General features: G+C 42.1%; 1 protein-coding gene across 1 annotated transcript in view; it reads left to right on the forward strand.

Moving 5' to 3' along the window:
* Positions 1-5,307: 5,307 nt before the first annotated feature.
* SHROOM3 (shroom family member 3) overlaps positions 5,308-24,710 on the forward strand; it is a 139,051-nt gene continuing 119,648 nt past the window's right edge. The window contains exon 1 of the mRNA XM_082759424.1: positions 5,308-5,890. Coding sequence (XP_082615550.1) covers positions 5,726-5,890 — 165 coding nt within the window. The 5' untranslated portion in view covers positions 5,308-5,725. The remainder of the gene's footprint in view (positions 5,891-24,710) is intronic.

Consider the following 24,710-nt stretch of genomic DNA (forward strand, 5'->3'; position numbering starts at 1 on the left):
TGCATTCAGAATGCAAACTGAGTCTGTTTTTCTGGAAAATCTTATGGTACTATATAGAAATTCAGGGCTTGCTACTTCTGAAATGTCCTCAGGGGTGTTACAGTTATAATGCCATACCTAACAACAACTCACATGTTGCAAATTTTTGGTGCTACATTGTGATGAGCCTTCTTTATTGATTCTTGGTTCCTGATTCAAGCAGTTATTTCATCAAGGTCATTGATAAAGCCATTACATCAGATAAGTGAAAATTCAGACGCAGAGAGAAAAATCAGCAGTTTTGAATTTAGATAGCCTGAGTTCATCTTCACTTGTGATGGCAGTTGTGCTCCCCTTGGAGGAGCAGAATTGTTCTTCACTCCTTATAGTTCCTTTTCAGCAACTCAAAGTTTGCTTTGAGTAACAGAGGGACCTCAAACTGTTTTGTGCCAGAGACAATATTATCTGGAAAGACTTTTTTTGTTCACCAAGGATTTTTTTTTTTTTTTCCCCAGTCTTCAAAGGCAGGTATCTTCTACAACATAAGATCTACGTGGATTGATGTACTCTGCAGCTTCCTTCTGTTTCTCAGCCTTGTTATTTCCTCTCACTCTCTGATTTTTATATTCTACGTTAGGCCTGCCCAGGAAAGCAGGCTTATTCTGTAGCTTGGGAGGGAGCTAGACTCAAATCCAGCCTGCAATGTGAGAAGAGCTTCTCCCTTTAGTATCAGGAAAGTTTCTCCAGAAGCAAGCTTTTGACATTGGTAGTTGATTCTAATCCCCTTTTTTTTGGTCATAGAGAGGCTTAACTTATGGTCCATCCCATCATTTCTCCTTTCAGATGCCAAACAAACATTTTATGGAGTTGAGTGGATGGATGTGCTATGGGATTGGCTCAGGTTGATGGGAGGTAAGCATAGAAAAGTAGTATTTTCTATTTAGATGTTTCTAATTTATTAATTTACCTAACCTTCAAGAGAACCGTTACCCCAGGAAGGCATGACTTGCTTCTTAAGGGATCCTGGGTTGATTCAGGAGAGTTGTGTCTTTTAACACTTGTTTTGTTCAGTTCTGCAGGTTTGGGTCCTCTGCATCTTCAAGACTCAGGGTAAAGAAGAGGCTGGGATGGCCACTGGTGCTTGAAGGCCATCTATTATCATTTAAAATTCCCAAAGCTCTTCAGTTTATACAGAGCCCTATCTGGAAGTAAAAGAAAAGCTATACTGTGGTAAAAAGCCGTGAGCTAGGAAAAAAAAGGCTTGCTTTCAGTTTTCAGCCTTTTCATACTTCATGTGTGACCATCAGCAAGTCACCCATTCCATCTGTTTGCATCTGTGAAAGGTAAGAAGGTCCACATTTCTACTCCCTTTTGTCTGCCTTGCCAATTTAAATTACAAATTATGTCAGAAGGGGCTGTTGCAAGGCTTTTACTTGCTCAGAAGCAGTTTGCATACAGCTAGAGATACGAAAGACTACTCTAACCCTAGGGACTCGTGCTGGCCTGGCAGAATGTGGGTGCACCAGCTCCTGTATCTAGAAAAGGTTCTAAGAAAGGCCACTGGGAAAGCAAGCCCCAGCCTTTGCCTTCACAGACCTTTCACAGAAATCCTGTTTCCACTGATGTGGCTGTGTAGCTCAATATTTGTTCACTTCTTTGCATGAAAGGGTTAGAAATAAAAAATAAAGAAATCATCAAAAATGGTTTGTGCTTGATAAATCACTGTGGGCCCTTTATCCTTTACAGGCTCACTTCTGTGAGGCCAGTGCAATTACGCTGGAGTAAAACACGAACATGAGGAGAAAGATGCAGCTCATTCCAAACTTGTCGACCTGCTCGTATTGATGATTTTCTGCCAAATGCATCTTGTTGTGTAATCAGTTACACTGCTGCTCTTCAGTTGTCCAACTCAGAACCAGTTTGGAATGTTAATCCTCTTCCGAAGTCCCTTCATTATGGACGATGGCTGCTTTGTTTTATGAAACAAGTCTTGAGAGGTGAGTCGTGAGTTACCTTCACCCTTCCTCTAAATTAAATAGAACGTAGATTTGAAGAAAGCATACTGTTGAGTTCTGTAGCCAAAAAGTAACATGTACAAAGACTTGGAGCTAAATTTTCTTTTTTTTTTTTTTGATTTCTAGATTTATATTTAACCTGATGACACGCCAGCTGATGGACCCAGGTAGGATTAATAGCACTGCCCTGAATACTTCGTAGGAATTTTGCTTCCTTTCAGAAAAGTAAATGCTTGCTAACTAATTTGTGAAATGTTTGCATGTAAATCGATAAAGACAACGTGAACTCTCGTAACCCAACTAAAAACCAGTGTGTTAGCTAGAGGCCAGCGGATGGGGGCAGTGTTGCTCCAATTAACTTTTTCATTTGCAAAAGAAACTTGCAATATTTGAAGAAATTTAGGAAAAGTGAGGGCAGCCATCAGCAAAGTGGCAGCACCTTTATTGATGGTAACTGTAGGGTGTGATCTCGAACTGTGAGAAGAATCAATGGCAATTTCTCCTGCTTTACCAGAGTAGTACTTGACAGTTAAGCAAAAGGGTTCTGACATGACTCTATACCAATTTTATTTTCTCTTACGTTGAAAACCTTCAGAATTTTAATTTGCATTTTATTTTGTGTGGGCAGCACTTTCCTGAATCCACGTCTGTGTATTGCACTGTGACAACAGTGTTCTGAGAGAGACTTCTCAGAGAAGAATTCCTTAATACATGGGCAATGTGAGGTTCTTGCCAAAGGCAAGATGGGGGGAAAAAAGGTTTGTATTTAAGACTTTGAAATGATTATATGCAGGTGAATGTTGAGTACTGCTTTAATTATGTTCAACACTGAAATCTTTTTTCTCAGAAGAATTAGCTCTAGGTTCATGCACAGAAGTGCTCTGTGTACTGAGTCTGGCAAAAAGTTAAATTGGAGGGTGGGGGTGGAATTGCCACAGTCTCTAGCATTCCAAAAATCCCTTGCTTCTTCTTGATTTCTTTGGGTGTTCCCAGTGAGGTAAGCATTGTGAAAAACAGCCCAGGTAATTTTCTCAGTAAGAAATGTATGTATGTCATAGATGCGAATTGGTTTCTACGAGCACTTGATGATTTTTAACTCCTTTGTGAATGAGAGACTGCTGAGAAAGCAGACCAGGATCTGGCAGCCTTTTTGGGGTTGTTGATCAAACCTTTCTCGTAGCTGTTCATGGGTTTCTGATCTATGTAAGAAAATGTATGCTAACCTTTGTACAGCTGAAATAGAATTACGTAGGACTGAAGGGACTAGCAAATGTGGAAGCAGTAGGGGTGTCTCAGGAGACAGTAAACACACGGTTCTAGTAATACAGCAGCAATTTGGTTTATTACGGTAAGCGGAAATTTCATGATGCTATTGACAAAAAAGTTGTATTTTGGTTGTTGTATTCAGCACCCAAAATGAACTACAGTACTTCAGCAGAATATGATGGTAACTCAGCAAAGATGATGGTAACACACCAACCGCTGTCAGCACCATAATACAGCTCCTACTGGAATTCTGGTGTCTGCAAACATGAGGTGTACTGACAACATCTTTTCTTCAAAATGGATATAACCCAGACTACCTTAGCCTGTTAATAGACAGGCATGTTCTCACAGTCTTAAATAGTCTTGATGGTTATGGATAGGAGGATGTATGGCCTCAAGAGGCAGCTTTTGGAGACTTAACCTGTCTCTGCAGGGGCTGTGGAGGGACAGAAATCAATTGCTCATTGTAGGGACTTGAACCGAAGGTTTTTGCATTGAAACACTAGGAGTGTTTGAAACTACAGAAATCTGATTTGAGACAGGCTAAAGGGTGAGTTCTGGATAAAAGCAATCTGTGAGACTGACCATGATGTGAAGCTAATGAAAAATCAGCACCTGGGAGGGAAGCAGAGGGAACAACAGAGCTCAATATAAGCAAGGACTGAGGATCATCTACCATGAAAAACAAGGGAGGCGGGCTCTTTTCTCTGTTCTTCCTCTTGGCGATTGGGAATGAGAGCTGGGACACATGGGAGAAATAAAAGGCTGTGGGGAAACTCTTGCATCTTAAAGGGGTTTGGAGTAGGGCGGTATGAAGGCTGTGAACTAATGTGGAGAGTTTTGGTTTTAGATTTAAAGCTGCAAAGCTCTTTCCCCATGGCTAGAGTGGCTAGAGTCTGAACACAGTAGCATTCATTATGGGTTTGTTAACACAAGATCTTCACTGCTTTCAAAGCCCGAGCACGTCCCAGGGGCTGTGAGAACAGAAGTGTGGGCACCTTTGAGGCACTGCCTGTATTTGTTTGCTCAGGTACAGAAGCAGGAAGGGGAGTGGGCTGTGGGCTGCCCTCTCCATCAGCCTGTTCAAGTGCGGATACGAAGTGGAAGTTTTTGCGAACACCTCTTGTGATGTTTTAGGAGTGAAGTCAACACCTGCTAAAGCGATGAGACAAATGCCTGAGCCTACATGCACACTGATAGACACATCCACAGCCGTAAATTCTAAATTCTATGGTGACTGCCTCCATTCAGAACAATATCCTAACTTCTTGCCACTGGTTCTTATCCCACATTTTGGGAAAACGTGGTCAACAGTGTTTGGAGGAAAGCAAGTAAGTCCATTGAAATTGGTGGGTACCATGTGGAAGAGAAGCACTTGATGAGAATAAAATTATTTGCACTGCTCCATTGTGTTGATTTGGAACAGGTCCATTGTATTTTCAGCAACTGGCAGTTTGCATTGCTGCAATTCCTTGACAAGTACAATGGAAAGATGGTTGGTTTCCGGAGGCATGATAAGAGTGAGCCCCAGCTTTTGCACACTGCATTTTATAGCTGCATGCTTGATGTGCACAATTGGGCAGCGCTGCTTTTCTTGCCTTAATCCATTGCCTTCTCTCTCTCTCTCTCTCTCTCTCACACATACACACACACACACACACTTCCTCACCCTCTCTCACAGCAGCAGTAGCTGCTGCAGCTCTGGCAGATCATCGTAGAGAGCACAGAAAATGAAAAGAGCTCAGCTATTCTCTTAACATTTTACCCAAAGGATTAATTTCACCTGCTTCTCCAGTTTTGCTGATAGACTTTCTGCGTTTTTCAATCCAATAAATGTGGGGTTATTTCGCATTTGAAACCCCTCTAAATAGTTTTCGGGATGGACTTTTTCTCTCCTCCTCCCCCAGCCTTTTTTATGACAGGTCAGAAAATTGTGAAGTAAGCGGACAGAGTAACCGAGAGCGTGAGAGGGAGAAGACGCTTCCATTCTTTTAGTGCAGTGGGCTGAGGCAAAAAGGCCATTGTAATGGTAAATTGCACGCAGAAAGGAAGAAAAGACTGATAATCAATCACAAGTGAAGCATTTGTTTGGATTTTGGCAATTTGCTGGCCAATGGCTTTTAAATGTCTAACCTTTTTAAAAAACTTAAATTTGATATACTGAGGACAGGAAGATAAGTCTTAACGAAGCTATCATGCCCAGAATACCTGGGAATGGGAAAAGCACAGTGTTGAAACAGCAGTAAAAAGTCGTGGTTCTGAAGGAGAAGCAGCATGCTGAAATGTTCTTGGGAAACATCTCTAGCCCATCACCTTGGACTCCAGCTCTGAAGAAAAGCTGTCCGTCTCAGCTGCTTCTTGTTTCACATGTTTAGGAATGGCTTCTGAGAAGTTTAATTTGCAATTTCATTAATCTGTGATTGCCCGAGTGGGTTTTGTATCTGACTGAGTATGCGATAGGACAGATGAGGATGTTAGACAACATTAGCACTGGCATATCATCTTCAGAGTCCAGCATCGCCCGTAAAGGAAGATACATCTACCTGGAGGCACTGCTTCAGGGAGGCGCTCCATGGGGATTCACACTGAAAGGTGGACTGGAGCACGGGGAGCCATTAATCATCTCAAAGGTACATATATATTTTTTATTTGAAATAAAATGCTAACAAGCTAGGAGCTGTGCCTGATTTAAAGAGCAAGAGTCGTAAAATAACCCTGAAATGGTTTGGCACTGTATTTGGCTTGGTTTTCAAATGTCTTGTAGATTTGCTCAGGAGCTACCTATTTGAGCAGCATGTGAGAACTCTCAGCATTGTTTAACTATCAAAGTACAGATTTTGTCCCACAGGAAGTACTTTTGCTTTTAGAAATTGGCTCTATTTATTTCACTACACTCTCTTTATGAATGGGAGAAGGGGATTTCCTTTTCATGAGGTGATGCAGTGATCTCATGTCATGAAATCATAGCATATCTGAGCATGTTCAGTAATCCATAACAGCCTCTTCTGAAGAGAAAAGAAAGTAAGTGCTTCTCATCACATGATGTGATGTCAGCTAATAAGTACTTTGTGTGGAGAAACAGAAGAATAATAATGAATACTTATTCCTATCTGGTATGCATATATGTTATGTTAGCGGTGTACTCATGCTATGTACTTTCTACTTGCTATCTTATAAGAGTGGTACGCCTTCAAGATTTGTGTTCTAGCTGACAAGGATATTTTGAGAAACAAATGAGAGAAAGTTCCTCATTCTCATCAGAACTGAGCTTTAAAAAGTAATCAGGTACCTGAAGATGCAGATCTTTAAGAAAATGGGTTTCAAAAGCATGAAATTGAATCTATGAATACTGAAATAGGTTTTACCTATGGCCCTAAAACAGTTTTGAAAATAGGATTTTGGTAATGCTGAAATTTAACCTCTAGTGGCAGGTGTGTTTCACTTTTATGTTACCTGTCTGGTGCACTCTTCTTGTTCATAGTACGCATTTATGTGGTGAGCTGCTAGGTGCGTATGCACTCTCATCTGATCTCATTCTCTCACATAAACTGGGACACGTGGGGAATTCAAAGGATCAGAACTGATGTCAACTGGAAGAAAATGCTGATACTCAATTTTATTCAAATCCTGCAACTGACTGTGCAAACACACTCACATGTTAACTGTCAGTCACTTGAATAGTTCACCTGAAATAAATTATTTGTGGTTTGTGCCATCTACATGTTGAAAGAAAAAAAAAAAAAGGACTTCCATTAAAAGTTCTGTCATCATAAAGGAATTTTAGAAATTTCACATAATTGTGTTTCTTGCGGGACTTCACTGGAGATTGGCATAGCCACAGGAAGCAAAACTAGCCTCTCTGAAATGGTCTTATATTTTTCATTTTATAAACATGAGGGACTAATACTTCTGTCAGAATTTTCACTTTTTTTGGTAGTGTTCTACATTTGTGAGGAAACTGAGAGTTTATTTTGACTTTGACATTCTTGAGCAGTGTAAAAAGTGCCACCCTCCCTTTTTTTTAATTGGGGGCAGGGAGGAGAGAGGAAGAGAGATGGCTCTGGCTGCTGAACATTAATTAATCTATGGGATTTGGTTTCCACAACAACGAGGCCCCTTAATGTCAAACATGCCTGGAGTGTGCGTGGCGCCACTGGGAGCTCTCTGACTTGTGCCTGCCTTCTGTGAAAAGCACTGCAAAAATGTGTATTTTTTTTAAACTTGTAGCTGATGCTTGGTTTGTGCTGTCAGTGTTGACATTATGTTGTTTTGCTCATGCATTGGTGACTGCTGAAGAAAAGCTTGTGCACTCCAGAATATGCACAGCACCTATAGCTGCTTTTTGGTTTCCAGTTTCAGCTGGAAAACTCATTTCTTCTTGTGTTTGTATTCTCGTGTGTGAATTCACTAGGCACTCTTCAGGAAGAATCGAATCACATATCAGTAATTAAGCTAATTCGGTGTTCTTCTGGGAAGTAAGGAGGAACTGCGGGAAGCAAAAAATTGAACCATACTACAAGGCAGATCCTCTCGTACTTACGCGAGAGCACTAGCAGTACATATGCAGGTACAGCTCTAGGAATGATCCAACAACAATTCTAAGTAATGTTACCTATAAATATAAAAAAAATATGGATGTCAGATTTTCATTTCTGATTATTCAGAATTAAGGTAGGAATTTTATTCACTTCAGGTTTCTTTTCTGTTCTGGTGAATAAATAATATTTACATCTGCTTAAGGATCTATTTGCATTGACAAAGTGGTGTTAAATTACCTTAGTGTTTAATAAAAATTTAGATTAAAATAAATATTGAAGTTGGTACCTTTTGAAAGCTTGCAACATGACTTAAAACAACAGTTTTAGTCTGGTTACTATCTTCTGGCAGCTCTTTCAACTAAAAGCAAGCTACCCACAGCCTCTCAGCTAAGTCACCTTGCTATATAGATGTGTTGCAGTGCTCCTGTGCAACAAGGCAGCTCAATTGCTTGTTGTGTATGTGGTTGAATGCACAGATAAGCACACGTAGAGTTAAACATGCTAGTAAATGCTTTGCTGAATCAGCTGTGATGCTCAGCACATCATGGAACCAAGACTTAATCAACTTGTCAGAAATGTTGGTTGTGCAGCTATCATGAATTTAGGTAGTTAAAACAGATGACCTTTATAAGCTAACACTCTTCTTTTTTCCCTGTGGAAAGACAAGCCTGTAAATCTGAGGATGGTTACTTCAAAGTCCTCAGCATAGGCATTTTCTGAACGTGTTTTGCGGGAGGTAGAGGAGGACAGACCGTAAATAAACTTAGAACAACTGACCTGCGTTTTCCTCTCTCCATGTAGGAAGGTGCTTTGACAGTCCCTTATTTTTCCTGTCTTGTTTCTTGACTGACTATAAGCAACTCTTCATGCAAAGGCTGCAGAATCATAGTACTTCGTGATTCTGGCTGCGTAGGGCATTTAAAAGAACATACTCATTTTCAATAAAAAGAAATTTGGAAATGCTAATGCTGTCAGCAAGATGGAGATCCAAGGTGCTGACTGGCCTAGAACAGCACTTTGCCATTTTGGGAGCCTAAGGAAGTTCCCTTTGTTTTCTGGAGCTGCTGGTTGGTCCACAGTGCTTCAGGATTGTGTGTGGTATTCCTGATGGGCCACCTAAGCACAAGGTTGTGAGGGATCCTCAGAAACAAGCTTTGTGGAATTTCCCCAACATTTTATTTTGTGCCAGGAAAGGTTAGAAGAATGAGCAAAAAATGTCAGCTGGATGTTCCTTTTCCCAAGTGCGTGTCCAAAAATCAGTACCTAAATCAGCACGAGAATGTTAATGGCTAGCAGTGGGACAGCATCCAAAAAGATGGAGCAGAGGCTGAAAATTAACAAAAGGTGATTTGCCTCTCGTATTGATTCTGTGGAATTAAACACATTATCAGGGAATTGTGTAGGTGAGAATTTGAAAGGGAACTATGGTCTTACATTCCTCCTAAGGAAGAATTTCTCATTTATATGAGCTTAGAGAATAGCTGTCAATCAAATTCTTTACTTAGAACTATTCACAGTTTCTCCCCGTGTTTTGAAAGAAATAAATGTCCTCCTGAGGTGAAGAGGAAAAAGGCTTTGGTGGGAGGAGGAAAGAGACTCCAGAATGAGCATGTTATGTTAAATTTTTCGCAGCTGAGTGAGCTCTGCAAATTTGTAGACTTCAAAGAATCTAGCCTAGATCTCAAGAAAATTTGCTACTTGTGGTTATCAAATATTCCTTTGGCAAGAAGATTGTCAAGTTTTTATTATTTTACTTTATGTAAAATCACAGTTTTATTCTTCTATACATTAGTGTTCAAAAGGTAATATGAGATTATGTAAAAATGTCACTAATACTTCAGAAACAGTAGAAGTGAAATCCCTAATAATGAGCTCCACTTCTCTGTTTTCAGATCATAGTTCATATTGCTCATCTTCCTTTTTCTTTCCTTTTTTGATTGTGCCAGTTTTGTAGTTCAGAACCATGTAATTTTGGCTCCGATTTGAGGAGATTTGCTCACAGTGGAAATCTTGTTAAATAAATGGTGTCTTAACCTGGAACCAGGAATGCCATGAGAAATGCACAAGTGATTGCTGTTGATACCGAATGCTGAATTGGAACCTGATTTCCTTTGGTCTCAAAACCATAAGCACGCACAGATGAAAACGTGCATATTACTGTTTTGGTTCATCTTTTGCAGTAAGAGCAGTATTACTGAAATGAAAACGCCAACTGTTTTAGGCAGCAAAGGCAGTCTGGGAACAGAAGTGTTTGTTCCCTCTTGGTTGGCTGGGAGAATTTTCAAGGTAATAAACATGATTCAGTATCAACTGTTCTGGGGCCAGGCGATCTATTTCAGCGGTCACTTTCTCATTGCTACACACAAACCTTTGCAATAGCTTCGGTTGTTACAGGCCTCTGAAATGTGCTTTTATTTTGAGCTCCGTGTTGATGATATTAACAAAAGAGTTGTTTCTCTTGCCTAAGAATTAAGGCATCTAAAGCCTCCTTTCTCGGATAGCAGCTATGTGGGAACACTTTTCACATGCTGTGCTGCAGTTCATCGGTTCCCTGAACTCAAAAGGATAGGTCATTTACAGGGACCTCATGCCAGAAGCATGACACAAACTCTGAGGTTTACCTCTCAGCAGGGATGTAGGAAGCAATAAAAGTTTAATAATAATAGGAATAGCTTGGGACAGAGCCTGAGAAATAGTCCTGAATTCTTGTAAGGTGTTTAGACCTTGTTAAAAGCTCGATCCAGCTTCTGGGGAAATGAATAGCCCTCTAGCAACCAGTGCGTACAGCACTGGATCAGACTGTCCTCCATGAGGCCCCCATGCCTGTGCTGCTCCTCGAATATTTTTGTTGGTGATGCCTTGTTCATCTCACCTGAGTGAGCTCATCGAGCATTTAGGGACACACAGCGAGAATCATTCCAGCAGTCTTGACAAAACAAAACCCAAAAGGCTGTTTTTTGATTTGTTTGTTTGAAACTTTCCATGTTTATTCTCTTTGGGCTAGACATAAGACTTTATTTTTCTCATTGCTGTCCTAGACTAGCTTAGGGCCTCTGTGTTGTTAATATTTAAAAATGCTCCTTTTCATTATTTATCTTCCAATGTGCTACGAGTGGGTTGATGAACAGATCCATTTCAAGCCATAAGCAGCTTGTTGCACTCATGCCTTCTTGCAGAGCATTTAGGACCATAGACACTGATGCTGTGTATAGTATGGCAAGTCCCTATAAACGTGTTCTTCATGCGTAAGGAAAGAAAAAGAGCAATATGTAAAAGGCAAGAGACCAGCACTCAGGTGATTCTTAACTGCATCAGCTGACAGGGCACAGGGAGCTGGTGTGTTCATTACTCCTTCAGTTCTTGTTTTCATGGGGGAAAGCAGTCAGTGGGCACTGGTTTGCCTAGGACTAAGCCATAATGTGATTGCTTGTGCTTGGTCTTTGTCCAGAGGCAGGCAGGAGGGTGTCCTGTGAGCAGAAAGCAGCACTGCCTGGCGTCCTCTCTGGGTTGTAGTAAAAACATTAAGGACCAAATCAGCTTGGACAACAGAAGTGACTTTTTCACAATTTCCTTCTCTCTGTTCACCCAGTATATCTGTTACATTTTGTATTGGAGAAAGGTGAGCTGAGGGGTTTGTTGTGCAAAATAAACCTTCTGCTGGGCTGGTAGTAGGCAAGACAGGTGCCTGATCCCAGATGACAGGGAAATGTGGATGGGGTGGGTGTTTGCTTTCAGAGAAGAAGGGAATTGATGCTGTAATCATTCCAGAAAGCAGAAGGCAATTCCTCACTGCTCTTCCTTGTTTCTCAGGGCTCAGATTAGGGCCTCACCAAAGACTGCTGATGCCAGCACTGGGGACAGGATCATCTACCTTTTCTTAAAGCTAGGGAATTGCTCGATGAAAAGGCTTCTATTGTTAGCCCCCTCCATTAGGCTGCCAATCGTTCCCCAGCACAAAAAGACTTCTGTTCAATGCCACAGCACTGAATTAGCAATTGCAGACAAACCGACTGACTGATGGGAGCAGTGGCTTGCTAGGCACTGGTGCTGCCCCAGCCAAGGCAGTAGGAGCTTTTCAGACTGCAGATCTGCTGTCTGATGGGGCCAGTTGGTCTGTGATTCATCACGATGACCCCATCTGCTGGGACTACCTTGGTTGTCCTGGTTAACAAAGATCAGCACAGATGAGTTCTGAGGTTCACAGGAAGCTCAGCCATCTGACTTTTGTGAACATGCATGCAGAATAAAATTACTCTTGGAAATGTCACACTGGCGTGCTGAGTAGAGACAAACTGACAGGTGTCTGTTTCCACTTGACCAGTCGTACTTCAGGTTACATCCTTACCAGAGATGAACCCATTCTGCATAGTTTCAGTCCAAGCCCACAGAAATCTCTCCTCTAAAAGACCAAGTTTGCACTACTGTATCACAACTTTGTGAGTTGCGGAAGGCTACATAGTGTAACATCCTTCAAAGTCATAAAAAGGTGTGAGAGAATATATTTTCTGCTCAGGTTCCTGGACAGAGAGGAATCACATGTAATGAAACACAACATGTAATCCTTAGGGTCAGTAAATAGAGCCTTCATCAGTCCTGGCCTGGCTTTAGCTTACCTGAAAGAGAGTAGTCAGAAAAATGCCATATACCCTTGTTCACTTAGCTGTAGCAGGTATAATCAGAGTTAAAGTTCACACTGATCCTAGCATGAGAACCAGAGAATGTGCTCTTTAAAGCGGTGTTTGGGCAGAATAGATGGTTGCTTGTGAAAGGCTTCACTAAACTCAACCTTTCCCACGTTTCTTGGGAACTCAAGGCATAGAAGGAAAATCCATCATCAGTAACGTGTCTGGAGCTGAGCTAATCTCAAATTTCATCAGTACTTCCCTTCAGGATCTTTTGATAAATCTCCAAACTGTGAAACGTGAATCCAGCATGGATCTGTTTTGTAGAAAGTGCTCAAAACTGGGGGGGGGGGGGGGGGGGGGATCATTGAACGTGAAAATAAGTTGAACTGTAATTGGCTTGCCAACAAACATTGGAAATCAAAGAAAAAATGTACAGAGTCCTTTGGAAATACACTGCTGAACCACAGAATCTTTGCCACTTACTTGTGTCTAGCCAAAGCCCTGAGGGGATCACCATCTGATGGCAGCAAAGAACACCCAAGACCTGTGTCAGATAATCCTAAAATGTGTCGGTGTCTGTCAACCCAGGAGGCAAATCTCTCACTTGAGAGTTGAGGCAGTAGGGTTTGGATTTGAGCACAACCAACAGGAACTGGTGGGTGTTCTGCCATCATTCCGGAGGCTGCAGGCTACATTTCTGGGCTTGCCTAGTGGAGGCTTTCCTTTTTGACCTGAACCTACTTACCTTTATGCGTGGAACAAGAAATATCCAGTTAATAATACAAAAACATAATTCAGCATCAGGACTAGCTTGTCTGTCGGGAGAGCCTGTCATCCTCCGGCTGCCCAGCACCCAGCCCTATCAACCTCACATCGTGGATTTCTTCTATGAAGTCAACTGTGTGTTCTGCACTGTGAATGCCTGCCAGCGTGGGGACTGAAGAGGACAAAGCCTGCTTAGTCCGTGTGAGATGAGGAAATCGGAGCCTCGCGTGGCCCAGACTACCACACACTAGTGACGGAGCTCCGTGTTGCTAGATGTGAAAATACAGTCTATGTCTGTGTATCAGATTTTGCACTCCTAGCGAAAAAACACCTTCTTAATTAAGTTTGTTTTATGTAAGAGAGGGGCTAGTAGAGGTTCATTCATGTGGCTGAGCTGGGAATAGATTTCTGGTCTTCCCATTTTCAGCCACGCACTGCCTAGCTCTGTTTCCACAAGTCTTGTTACTTTGCCATGAGCTTAAAATAAATAAATAAATGATTCCAGGTTTCCCGGTCAACTGAAATTAGGAAAAGGACAACAGGAACAGACAAGACCAGCTTATCCAGGACACAGCTTGTTAACATCCTAACTGGTATTCAAGCATAATACTAATTTTTCACACTTGCATTAAAAAATCCCGCCGAAAAAAATAATTCAAACCTCAGTGAAGAATGATTCCTGCTGATAAGAAAATCACTGTGCTTAAATTCATTAATAGAATAGGCTGTGGGATACATTTCAAAGCACAGGGTGAGAAATAAGCTCCCAAATCCCATTAAGAAATAACAGGATTTATGTGCATTCCTCCCATATATTAACTTTCCCCTCTGGAAACGTCTTGTGCTGGGTTGGTGCCATTTTTCAGGCAGGTGCAATGTTCTGCAGTTCCCACAGACCCCTCCAGATAATCTGCCGGCCTGAAAGCCGTTCCCTATTCTCACTCAAGAATGGGGATTTTCCGACGTGCCGGCGAATGACGGGTTTGGCTGACAAATGTCATAGTTCCGTGATCTACAGGGTTTCAGTCACACATTCTGCAGTGCTGCCCTAAGCAGTTTTGTCCTGTCCGTCTTCACAGTTAAAACATTTCAAGTACCAGGCAATAGGGATGGAAGAGATGCTGTTTTTCAATGGTTATTAGCAGCACCGCATCAGTTTCTGAACTTGACATTATGACTTACGATGCTGAAGTCTTCAGGCAATTGGTTTTTATTATCTGTGGTGTCAGCTCTTGTTAGCACTGTTACAGTTTTGTTTTGTTTTTTGCCTTTCCAGTGAAGTCAGCTTTCTGAAAATCATAGAAAATAAGCCAAATCTTCACATTTGCAATTAGTTGTAAGAGTTTCCATGACTTTTTGCTTTTAGAAGCATAGATAAATGCAAAATGTCAAATCACATAAAACAGAGGTAAAAGTATTATGCAAATACCTGCTGAAGACATGGCAAACAGATCCATTTCCGAGGGTGCAAAGCAGAAACAGTTTCATGGAGCAGAAAGAAGCAAGAAGGGTCTCCAAGATCTGTGAAGATAACGTGTTGTGGCATGTTTATTTCAGAAGAAGAGGAAGAGCATGGAGTCCACTGCATGTTGCAAAAAATGAAGTATTTTTCTTTGTGTTCTGTTCAGCTTGTAATCAATATTTATTTTTTTCTACCATGACAGTGCCAGCAAGCCACAGTTGACAACTAGGACCCCTTTGTGCTATTTATAAATGCAATAAAAATTAACTCAGAGGATTCCAATTTTATAGTTATGATACAGTCACAAGATGCAAATATGAGAAAAATAAATACAGTAATGGGTGAAGGGTAAAGCAAGGGTGAGTGAATCTGCAAATGCATTGGTGACTTCACTGCCTCAGTAATTGTTGCTTGGAGTTTTGTTATGTAGCGTTGGACCTAGAGATGTTTGCAGTGGCACGTAATTGTCAGAATAACTGTATTCTTGGAAACTTGTGGTAGTACTGGATCAGTTATTACTTTTTATTTTCTTTTGTTAAAATATGCATTATTTAGATGAACGCTTTGTTCGGAAAAGTGGATTTGTCCCTAATGTCAGAACTCGGATTTTTATGTATTGATCAATGACCTAACTTGCCAGTGGATTGAGAGAGAGCCACATTACTCAAATGCAGTCTCATAGAAACTGGGAAATGAGCTGATGGAATTCAGACCAAAGATCTGGCTGTTTTCCAGGAGCAAATACATGGCAGAACACGTTTCTAGTTTCAAGAGAGAGACTGGAAACAGAGAAAGAAATGAGAAACATTTGGACAGAGAAGGGTGGGGTCGTGGGGGGATCTTCATTTTGTCAATGATGTCCCCCTCCTCCTCCTGCCCTGCTTCATTTCGTGTTTGCCTAAAATCAGTTGCCAGTGTTTGCTGAATAGCGTCAGCACAGAAGGGATGCAGCCACTGACCTGACTATACGGCAACAGCAAAAGGTTAGAAGAATTAGTCTTGTACCGCAGACTTGTATTAATAGTTGTATTGTGGTGGTGTTGGCACAAACTCTGCAATTAAATAAGTTGTTGGCGCTCTTCCCTAGGTTAAATTACTACCACTGTTCCCCATGCTTGCAAGTCAATGAATACAACACTTTTGGGGAGGCAAGTTCAAACATTTTTTGTTCTTCTGGGATTCAGCACAGTTCTGATTTCAAGCTAAGAAGTTTCTGCAGGCTTTCCAAGTACACCTCTTGTTGTTATGTCTCTGCAGACAGCCCATGCAGACTAATGCTGGAGAGACCAGGCTGGGAAGGAGGTGGGTGAGGGGGAAAAACACAAGACTGGTGTAGAAATGAATGCCCTTGGAAGGGGCTTTCGCTTTCTCTTATCCCCAGGCCCGTGGATGCTTCTTAGCACCAGGCTGTTGTTGTAGAGGATTAAGTTGCCCTCACAGCTTCTTGAGCAGCAACTTAACCTCTTTGTCAGCCACAGGCACAGCAGGGTATCCCTGCTTATCCCTGCCCCACAGTGCAAAGCAGCCACTTTTTCCAAACCAAGGTCCTTTTCTTGCTCCAGCTGTAGTCAGTGGCAATTGGGTTTGGCCAAGGGACCCAGGCACCCTTCTGTGCTGTTCTGCAGGGGATGCAAAGAGCAGTACACCTCCCCAAGGCTGCTTGCCAGAAAACTTCATATTTGTGATTTACTGACATTTTTTTCTACTTTGGGAAAAGGAGTCTTTGTGCTTCTTCACGAGTCTGTCTCTAATTTACTCTAGCAGGCAGCACCTGTGGCCCCATCTATTAGTAAGGAGTAGATCTAAAAATTGTCCTTCCCATGCACATCATAGCTTTGTTGTTGTACAGAGTTTTCAGTAAAGCTAGGGAGACAGCCCACATAAAGACTAAGGTAAGATGCAGTCTAGTCCCTTGGGGTAGCACGTTGTAAACAAAAGACCTGGAAATGCTTCTGTCTCTAGCTTCTGGTGGCTGGTGTTGAAAGGCAGCAAGACTGGGGGGAGGCCGTACTCTGTATATAGAACTGAGAAACTTGCACATATAATGGTTTTCTAAAAAGGGAAGACTGGCAGCATACCGAAAAATTATTAGGGAGAACCTTAATGTGTGTTTTCCTGAAGGCTGGCTGTTATTTAATCAGTTATCAGACATTATGAATGAACTGTGTTTGGAGGTTTCTCTGTCCACCACCACCAAAATCTGTTTGTGGCTTACATCAATGTTTAATGGGGATTGATGGAGAGTGAGCCACTAGCGCATCAGTAGAAATGGGAGAGTTAGGAGGAGAAGCAGAAACAAAAATGCACTTGAGTGACTCTGCATCTCTGTGACTTCTTGTGTATCTCATCAGCTGCTTAAACAAAAGGTTCCTCTGCTGGTTGGAGCTGAAGAGAACCAGGGTAAGCATCTTTTGTTCTATATATTTTATTGTTCTTGAGCTGTGATCTTGTCAGCTCGCATTAACTTAACGGCCTGGACTGTGTCAGTCCTTGGATGGGAGACTCTGAAAGCAACAAGAAATGACACAGAGTGGTTCAGTGCATCGCCTGCTCCCTCTGAGTCACTGCTGAGCCACTGAGAGGGTGTGATAGTCCTGCTCTGTGAGATGGTCAGGCTTTTGGTGAAGAGATATAATAGAAGGTCAGTCAGTGGCGTATTTTAGTAGAACAAAGGTGCGATCCCATGAGCCAGTGTTGTTGGGATAAACTGTAGCACCATCTTCTTTCTCCTGCGTCTTGAGCAGGCGAGGGTGGTGGCAGGTGGCTGTTGGGAGATGTTTTGGTTGCAGATGGCAGTGCTTGTGGTGCAATTGGTATATTTAGATATATGGAGGGGTCTGTCTGCTGGGTGTGTTTATAGTTTGTAATCCCATAAAGTGCCAGGATGCAATAAACAAACCAACAAACAAAAATTTCAGAGTTCAGTCAGAATAAACTTTGGAATATAGAATTGAAAGGTAATAGCTAACTGAATTTAGAGGGGTCTCCACAGAACGATTGCATGATGACTTAAATCAGTGCTTAATAGCAACAGAGCAAGCTAGCTGCTAGCACACAAAATAGAAATGTGAGAGTTAGGGGGAAAGGACTAAAGAAAAGATTTCATGCTGGTTTAGTATGCTCACAACGTTTGGCTAGTGACAGCATACAGTTGGGGCTTAGTTAAGAAGGCTGCCCCATGCATCAGTCAGCTCAATTTTAAGCCTTCTTTGTAATTCACAGGAAGCTGCAGCCTGCCCTTGTGCTTTTTGCAACCTGTTGTAGGCCAAGCTCAGTACAAGTCTGAGTCTGTCTGCTTTTCTGTAGCATAATTGGAAAATGGTGAATTGAATTGAATCCAAGTGCCAGTGTTGTACAGCTCCCTACATCTGTGGGAGATCATTGGCCATCTTCTGTAGCAGTACCTAGAAATTTGCAAAGCAAGTTTATTGTGCCAGAGCAGGTGTTCAAGCAATTAAAGGTGTGAATGAATACACTTTCTTAAAGTTGGTAATCTGGGAGCTAGGTAAGGAGGCCCGGGGTAGAAAGCCACCTGGATGCACATGAGAGATGGTGCCTTTCCAAACTGCATATTCCCACAAACTCCACATCCAAAATAAATTAAAAAAAAAAAAAAAGAAGATGGACAAAAGGAAAATGTGGTTGTCTCATAGCTGCTCAACAGGCAAGTCTGAGATCCTTCTGGCAAGATCAACTGAGGCTGAATTCATCATTGTTTGCCCTGTGTCACCCAGCTGGTCGGGTCAGAGAGCTTCTCTGACCTGAGCCCACAAGTGATGGACAGGTCTGTAGAGGGCATTATCACAACATAATCACATGGAATGAAAGGAAAGGCATGTGGCTTTCTTAACTTTCCCCTCCCTGTTCGCCAAATCTTTAGGATAATACATCTTTTCTTATTTTGCTCTGAATTAATTAATGCTTCTGTTATGTAATAAGGTTTTCACAGCAAAATATGGCCTGGAGAGTAGTGGTGGAGCTTTTCCAAAGATCCACAAAGATCTGGAAAGATTCTGTTGCACTGTTAAAGGAAGCATTAATCATGGTCAGAAATATTTCCTGCTGGGTTGTAGTGTGCTCTCTGGTTTCCTCTATCCCTCAGGCACTAGTGGAAATTCCAGCTGACAAAGAGCTAGATTTTTTTGTGGGTTTATTTACTTTTTTTTCCTCCTGGTTCAAGTTAGCTATTTTGGTTTTGGAGTAGAACAGAGGGGCTGTAAATTCTTAGTGGCATTACTGCACTTGCCAAAACAAGAAGCCAAGAAGAAAATTGCTGAAAACCCAATGGGCCTGATCAGGAAGGGACCAAAGGAGGAATTTTGTTGGCCTGAAGATTTCAAAATTCCTTTATCATTTTGTTTATCTGTGTACATGTGTGTTGCTTGGGTGAGGGAGAGCATATGGGGAGACACGTGTTTGGAGAAGGTGGTGTTATGAGTTTGGTTGTTTACTCAGTTTTATAGTTTTTATTTAGTCACTGCATGTTAACCATGGGGTGAAAAATAATCTCTGATACGCATAAAGCTTAAAGAATGTAAAACTATGAAATCTTTTTGATTTCGTGGCCCATATAAAGAGACTAGTTCTTATATACCCTGAACCAAAACTATGGCAAGACAAAAAGAAAAGAAAAAAAATGGATGTTTGCGTTGAACTGAAAAGCTTTGCCTAACCCTTTAAAACAAATGGCAGATGAATTTGAGATGAAAACAACAACTGAAAAAAACAAACTGAAATAAGCTGCTATAAAAATGTTAAATAAATGTTTCAACCCTTTCAAAATAACCTGTCATCCCTGCCTTTCAGGGATCAACACCATGGGCTGCACTTTGCCTGCTTGTGGAAGCAGCCTTGTTCTTGCTGCTCAGACTCACACTCCAGCACTGTTATTACTTGCTAAGTAGTGATGCCCTGCTCCTGTCAAAATATGACTTTCAAAGTAAAGCACTGCTTGAACATGGATGAATCTAGACTTTGTAGAACCAGTGAATGACATTCCTTGCTATCTTTGTGGCTTATTTTGATATTTTGTCTTCTAGTGAAAAAGAGCTGAAACTTGCCAGGATCCTCTTTCAAAACCTGCTTAGATGTGCAAGGGATATATTATGCTCCTAGGAAAATGTAGGTAGTGAGGTAGAGTTGTCAGGAAGGAGCAGATGGGGTAATATCCCTGGCTATTTTTCCAGTGCATTTTATATTTCTGATGCCGTTGTGATGCTTTGGAACACATCTTTTATCTGGGCAGGTAATGACGTCCACTGGTTTACGTGGTTACTCTTTTTAAACAAAACAAAACAAAAAGAAACAACAACACCAACTGTGTTGTGTATAGGAGCAGTAATGATGGCTGGGAATCAACCTATGTATAGATGGAGCTGACAATGGTAGTTCCTGGACTGTGACCTCGAGGAAGTGCCTCTCAGATTGGCAGTTCTCAAACATGTTCACGGTCGCCTCAAGAGCTGGCACAGTGCGTCCTGCCTGGGTTCTGCTCCCCCTGCAGCTCGCTGTGTCTCCTCCAAGCACAGCATTGGCCACTCAGATATTGGCCAGTGACATGTGGCCTGTGGCCGAGGGCTATATTAAATTAATAATAGGAGAGATAATGGCAGTCAGGAAAATCAACACTGGCTGACAAATGTAGACTTGGTTTCGTTATGCAGCATTGTTAGCGTTATTCCAGTGTGAGAGGTGTCAGCAGAAGAATCTGAAAACACAAAGTCATTCAGGATTGCAGGTTATTGCTTCCTGGTTTCATACAAAGAGCTTTTTTTATTTTTATTTTTTTTTCTTTTTTCCTTTTTTCCCCTTGAGAGCATCATATTTCTGCTTGCAAGAAATACTGATTCATTTCATCCTTGGCTACTGACACACGTTTACAATGGATAACAAAAAATGTTTTATGGGCCCCTTTATCCACTGTAGTCTGTGAAGTAATATGAATCAAACAGGGATTAGTCAACAGGTCAGGGATACAGGTGAATGAATCCTTTGATATTTTTGCAGTTGTGTAGTTACATTTGTGAGGCACAGCTCATATTAAGGAGAAACTGACTTTTAATATTTTTCAATTACCAGTGATACTAAAAAAAAAAAAAAAAAAAAAAGGCAGTTTGGGCTCTTCCAAGTGGCATGTTACTTGAAAGAAAAGGCATCTCCACGTGAGTGGGGGCCTCATGAACAGCTGGTACTGATAAATAATATCCACAGGATAAATCACAGGATAAATATTGACTGATTTACATTTTGGATGTGTATGCTGTGCGCTGCTTAGAAAAACATGCTACACTGGTAGGCATTATTCTCTCTGCTTGATGTACATCTTGCAAGCCGAGGACTGGAAATGACTTGTTCCATGTCAAAACAGGCAGTGTCACCTTCTCTAATCTTCAGACTTGTTTGCAGTTGAGTACCTGCTGGCAGAGATCCATGCACCAAACCCCTGTTTAGAGGTTCAACTCTAGTGCAGGAGATAATTATTTTTCTTTTACCAAGCACCAGTGGCTTGCAATTTTCCCTTCATGTGTACCCTGGAAGACATCTCTGAAAATAACACAGTGGGTGTCGGGACAAGCGAGTAAATACTCTGTGAGTTTTTGGAGACTGTAGCAATCTCTGATGGAGAGGATTATGATAGTGGGATGCACAACCCAAAAAAGCATTGCCATCTGAATAGAGGATTGATGTGCTTTCTGTCCTCATGTGTTGGACATGTTTGGCTGCTTAGCAAGTCGCATAGACGTGCTGTTATTGTACAAATCCTTTCTGTGATCCAAACTGGGGAATCTAGTCAGCTTCCTCTGGGATTTCTCATACTTCTTAACAGCATGGTACCTATTGTGTGATGTCTTAGATGAACCACAGGTATGGAAAAAGGAAGATTACTTATGAAAGTAATTCTTACATGTTCCATCATCTATTTGAAGTCAATGGAGATTTTGTTGCCACACAGGGAATTAAATGCTGGCAAAGACCTACAGTCTTCATAGCTGTGTATTTTCATACCGAAAGGGGGTTGCTTTCTACATTTTTGACTCCCCAGAGTGCATCTTCGGGGCACACACCTCAACAAAGACCTGCGTGTCTTGCTACCCCTTTATTTCCATGACCTGATTAAGGAGGATAAACGTACACTGTCTTATACGTACCTACCTAAAGCATTTGGCTGTAAACAGGAATTGTCAAGGCGTGCTTGGGAACGATCACACAAACACAACACTGCAAAGCAACTGTGCAAAACAATTTTTAGCAGCCCTTGTCTGAGACAAATCCATGAAATATTTTCTGTAGCATAGTCATCTGAATCTCTCCTTGGCCGTCCATAAAACAGTGATCAGTTAAGATACCCCTTCTATCCCCGTGTTGCTTTGCAAATAATATCATATCCATGTATTGAACTGCCAAAAATCTACAGGGAAGAAAGACAGAGGCAGAAGGTATTTCTCTTTCCTTATTTCTGTTGGTAACTGGAGCTAAGTGAAAAATGGATTTTTGGGTCACTGGATGTTAAAGAAATACTCGCAGTTGATCCAGATGCTTTGTTTCAATAACATCCTTAGCTTTGATGATTCACAAAAATAACTTGAGCTTCTAAATCAAAGCAAATAATACAAATTGAATTTAAGCTGAAAAAATGAAATGTTTTAAAAATAATGAGCTTGATAGTGTTTGGGGGGGAGCTGTTTTGTCCTGTTATTTCAACCTTGCTATTTCAGCTATTCCAAATATTATCCCAAATAACTGCTAAGACTTGTCTCTAAATCGAGGGGTAGCACTAATCCAGGGAAAGAGGTTTTGGTAGCGTTAGGCCTTGTCAGAGCAGCTTGTGGGAGTGAAGCAGCTTTTCTTAAAGCTGGCGTATTTATAACCACCTAGTACTTCTGTGCCAGTGTAAGCTCTGGCCTTTGCACTAGGTTCACGCACGTGCACTCCATCTGCACTGGTGCTGTATGTGTGCGAGCGGCGCAGGCATCCCTCGTCTCTCCCCTGGCTGAGGTAGAAAACTAGCGAGCTGAGGGCCCATGCTGGCTCTTGCCACGTGTTTTGGTCAGTTTTGTGTGACCCACTCAGCCACATAGCTGTGTGTGTGGCCGCGCTGTGCGCTCTGTGCTCAGCAGCCAGGTGCTGCTGCTTTCTGTCACCCTGGCGGAGCCTGCTCTGGAAGCAGGAGCTGCCTGGCTGCTGGCACGCAACAAGTCCCTCCAGCAGCCTGCAGCAGGGTCAGCCAGAAGGCAGTGAGACTTGGTGTTTCTGCTGAACCTTCTCAGCTAAATGTTGGGATGAGATGGCTGTAATTAATTCCTGGCAGGTGAGTTATCGCCCTCAAGGGCTGCGTACCTCCACAGGGCTGGCTGTGACCGAGGGCTCATCGTGTTTAACAGACTCAGCCAGCTCTAAGGTTATCCGAGGACAGCTGCTGCATACAGGACATTGGTCTGCTCCACTGTGGCCTCGTGCGTCTCCTCCCTGGGAAACATGGGAACGGGCAGAGGGATGTTTGAGAGGAGGATGGGACTGCAAGCCAGACCTCTCGGGGAGCTGTGCGTGTGTGTGCTAATGAGGCCCAGAGGTGATGCCAGCCAGCTCGCTCAAAATGCAGTTTGCACATGAGTGCACCAAGAATGCACCAGCTATTCAACGATAATAAGTTTTCAGAAGCACACGTTTCTGACCATGTCAAATTTTGTACCCCTTCAGCTGCTAAAATCCATGGAATTTGACGCTGGGGAAACAATCACATGCGAGAAGAACTTGTACAAAGGGGAACTCATGTTGCTTCCCAGCTAGAGCCTGAGCAGTTGATTGGCTTTTCTAACACAATATCACACATTTATTCCTAAAGCAAGATTAAAACTTTAGAAGAAGAAAGATTAGTCAGCAAGATTAGAAAAGAAAACATTCTTAGAGAGTTACATTAACCATAACGAACTATCTGCTCTCTGCCACTGCGAAAGCGAAAACTGATTTTTCTTCCACAGTTTTGGATGGTAGATTTCAACAAACACACAAATGGGACCTAGTCTGTTCCCAGCTCAAAAATCCCATTATCTTCTCTAACGCATTACTCATGTGGGTAAGTACAGTGTGTTTAAGGGCAGGGATAGGCTGAGCAAACAGAAGAGAATCGTGTTCACAGATGTCTTGGTGTCCAGGTACACCAAACAACACTAGAAGATACTGATATGCCCACAGGGTGCTCACACTGAAGTGAAAGAAAAACGTGGCTTCTTCTCAGCTGAAGAAAACTGCTGGAAGCAAAATCATTCCTTCCACAGAAGATCATTGTTGAGAGAGGCTCAATGGCATCAAGGAGGGAAAATGGAAAGAAGTGGCACCTAGGAATAAAAAGGGTTTGGGGATCAGGAAGGATAATGCTAAAAAAGGAGAAAAGAAAACTTGAACCCAAACTGCACAGACTTCCTTTTCACTGGGTCGCTTTCTATTTACGTTGGCTAAAATTCACATACCAAAGGCAGAAGAATTCCCCACTCGGGTGGGATGGACAGGCTGTTTCGGGCCTGAGCAGGTGTAAATCGGCATGGTTTCACTGACGTCAGGAGGCTAACCCTCATGCGTGTTGCTGGGTCGCCTCTTCCTGCTGATTAACACCATCCTCCAGCTGAGTACTGCTCCTTGCTGAGTTCAGTCAGAAATGCTGCTGGGGTTAAGTAGCCCCCTGATTTGGGGGAGGTCGTCATTGCACTAGGAACAAGGTGTCATCCTTCTTCGGGAGGAAAAATCACTTAGATTGCCTCTTTTCTGTCCATGTAACCTTCCCGAATGAACTATTAAGTACAGGAGATGAACGTACTGAAATCTCATTTCCCACACTTCAGGTCTGATATCAGTTTACTACAATAACCGCTCTTGGAAAAACAAACATTAGCTCAGAAGAAGGCAAACTACAAAATACAAAGAGATGAAATATTAAGGAAGTTGTGAGCAGTCACTTGAGCTTCTCCAGTAGCACTTAACTTTCTCACCCCAAGGGCTCCAGTGAGATGGACGGAGCTGCTGAAACTCATTAACCAGGGAACCATTGTTCATTTCAAGCTTTTCC

Source organism: Aythya marila (genome assembly GCF_965140915.1).
Source record: "Aythya marila genome assembly, chromosome: 4".
Lineage (NCBI taxonomy): Eukaryota > Metazoa > Chordata > Aves > Anseriformes > Anatidae > Aythya > Aythya marila.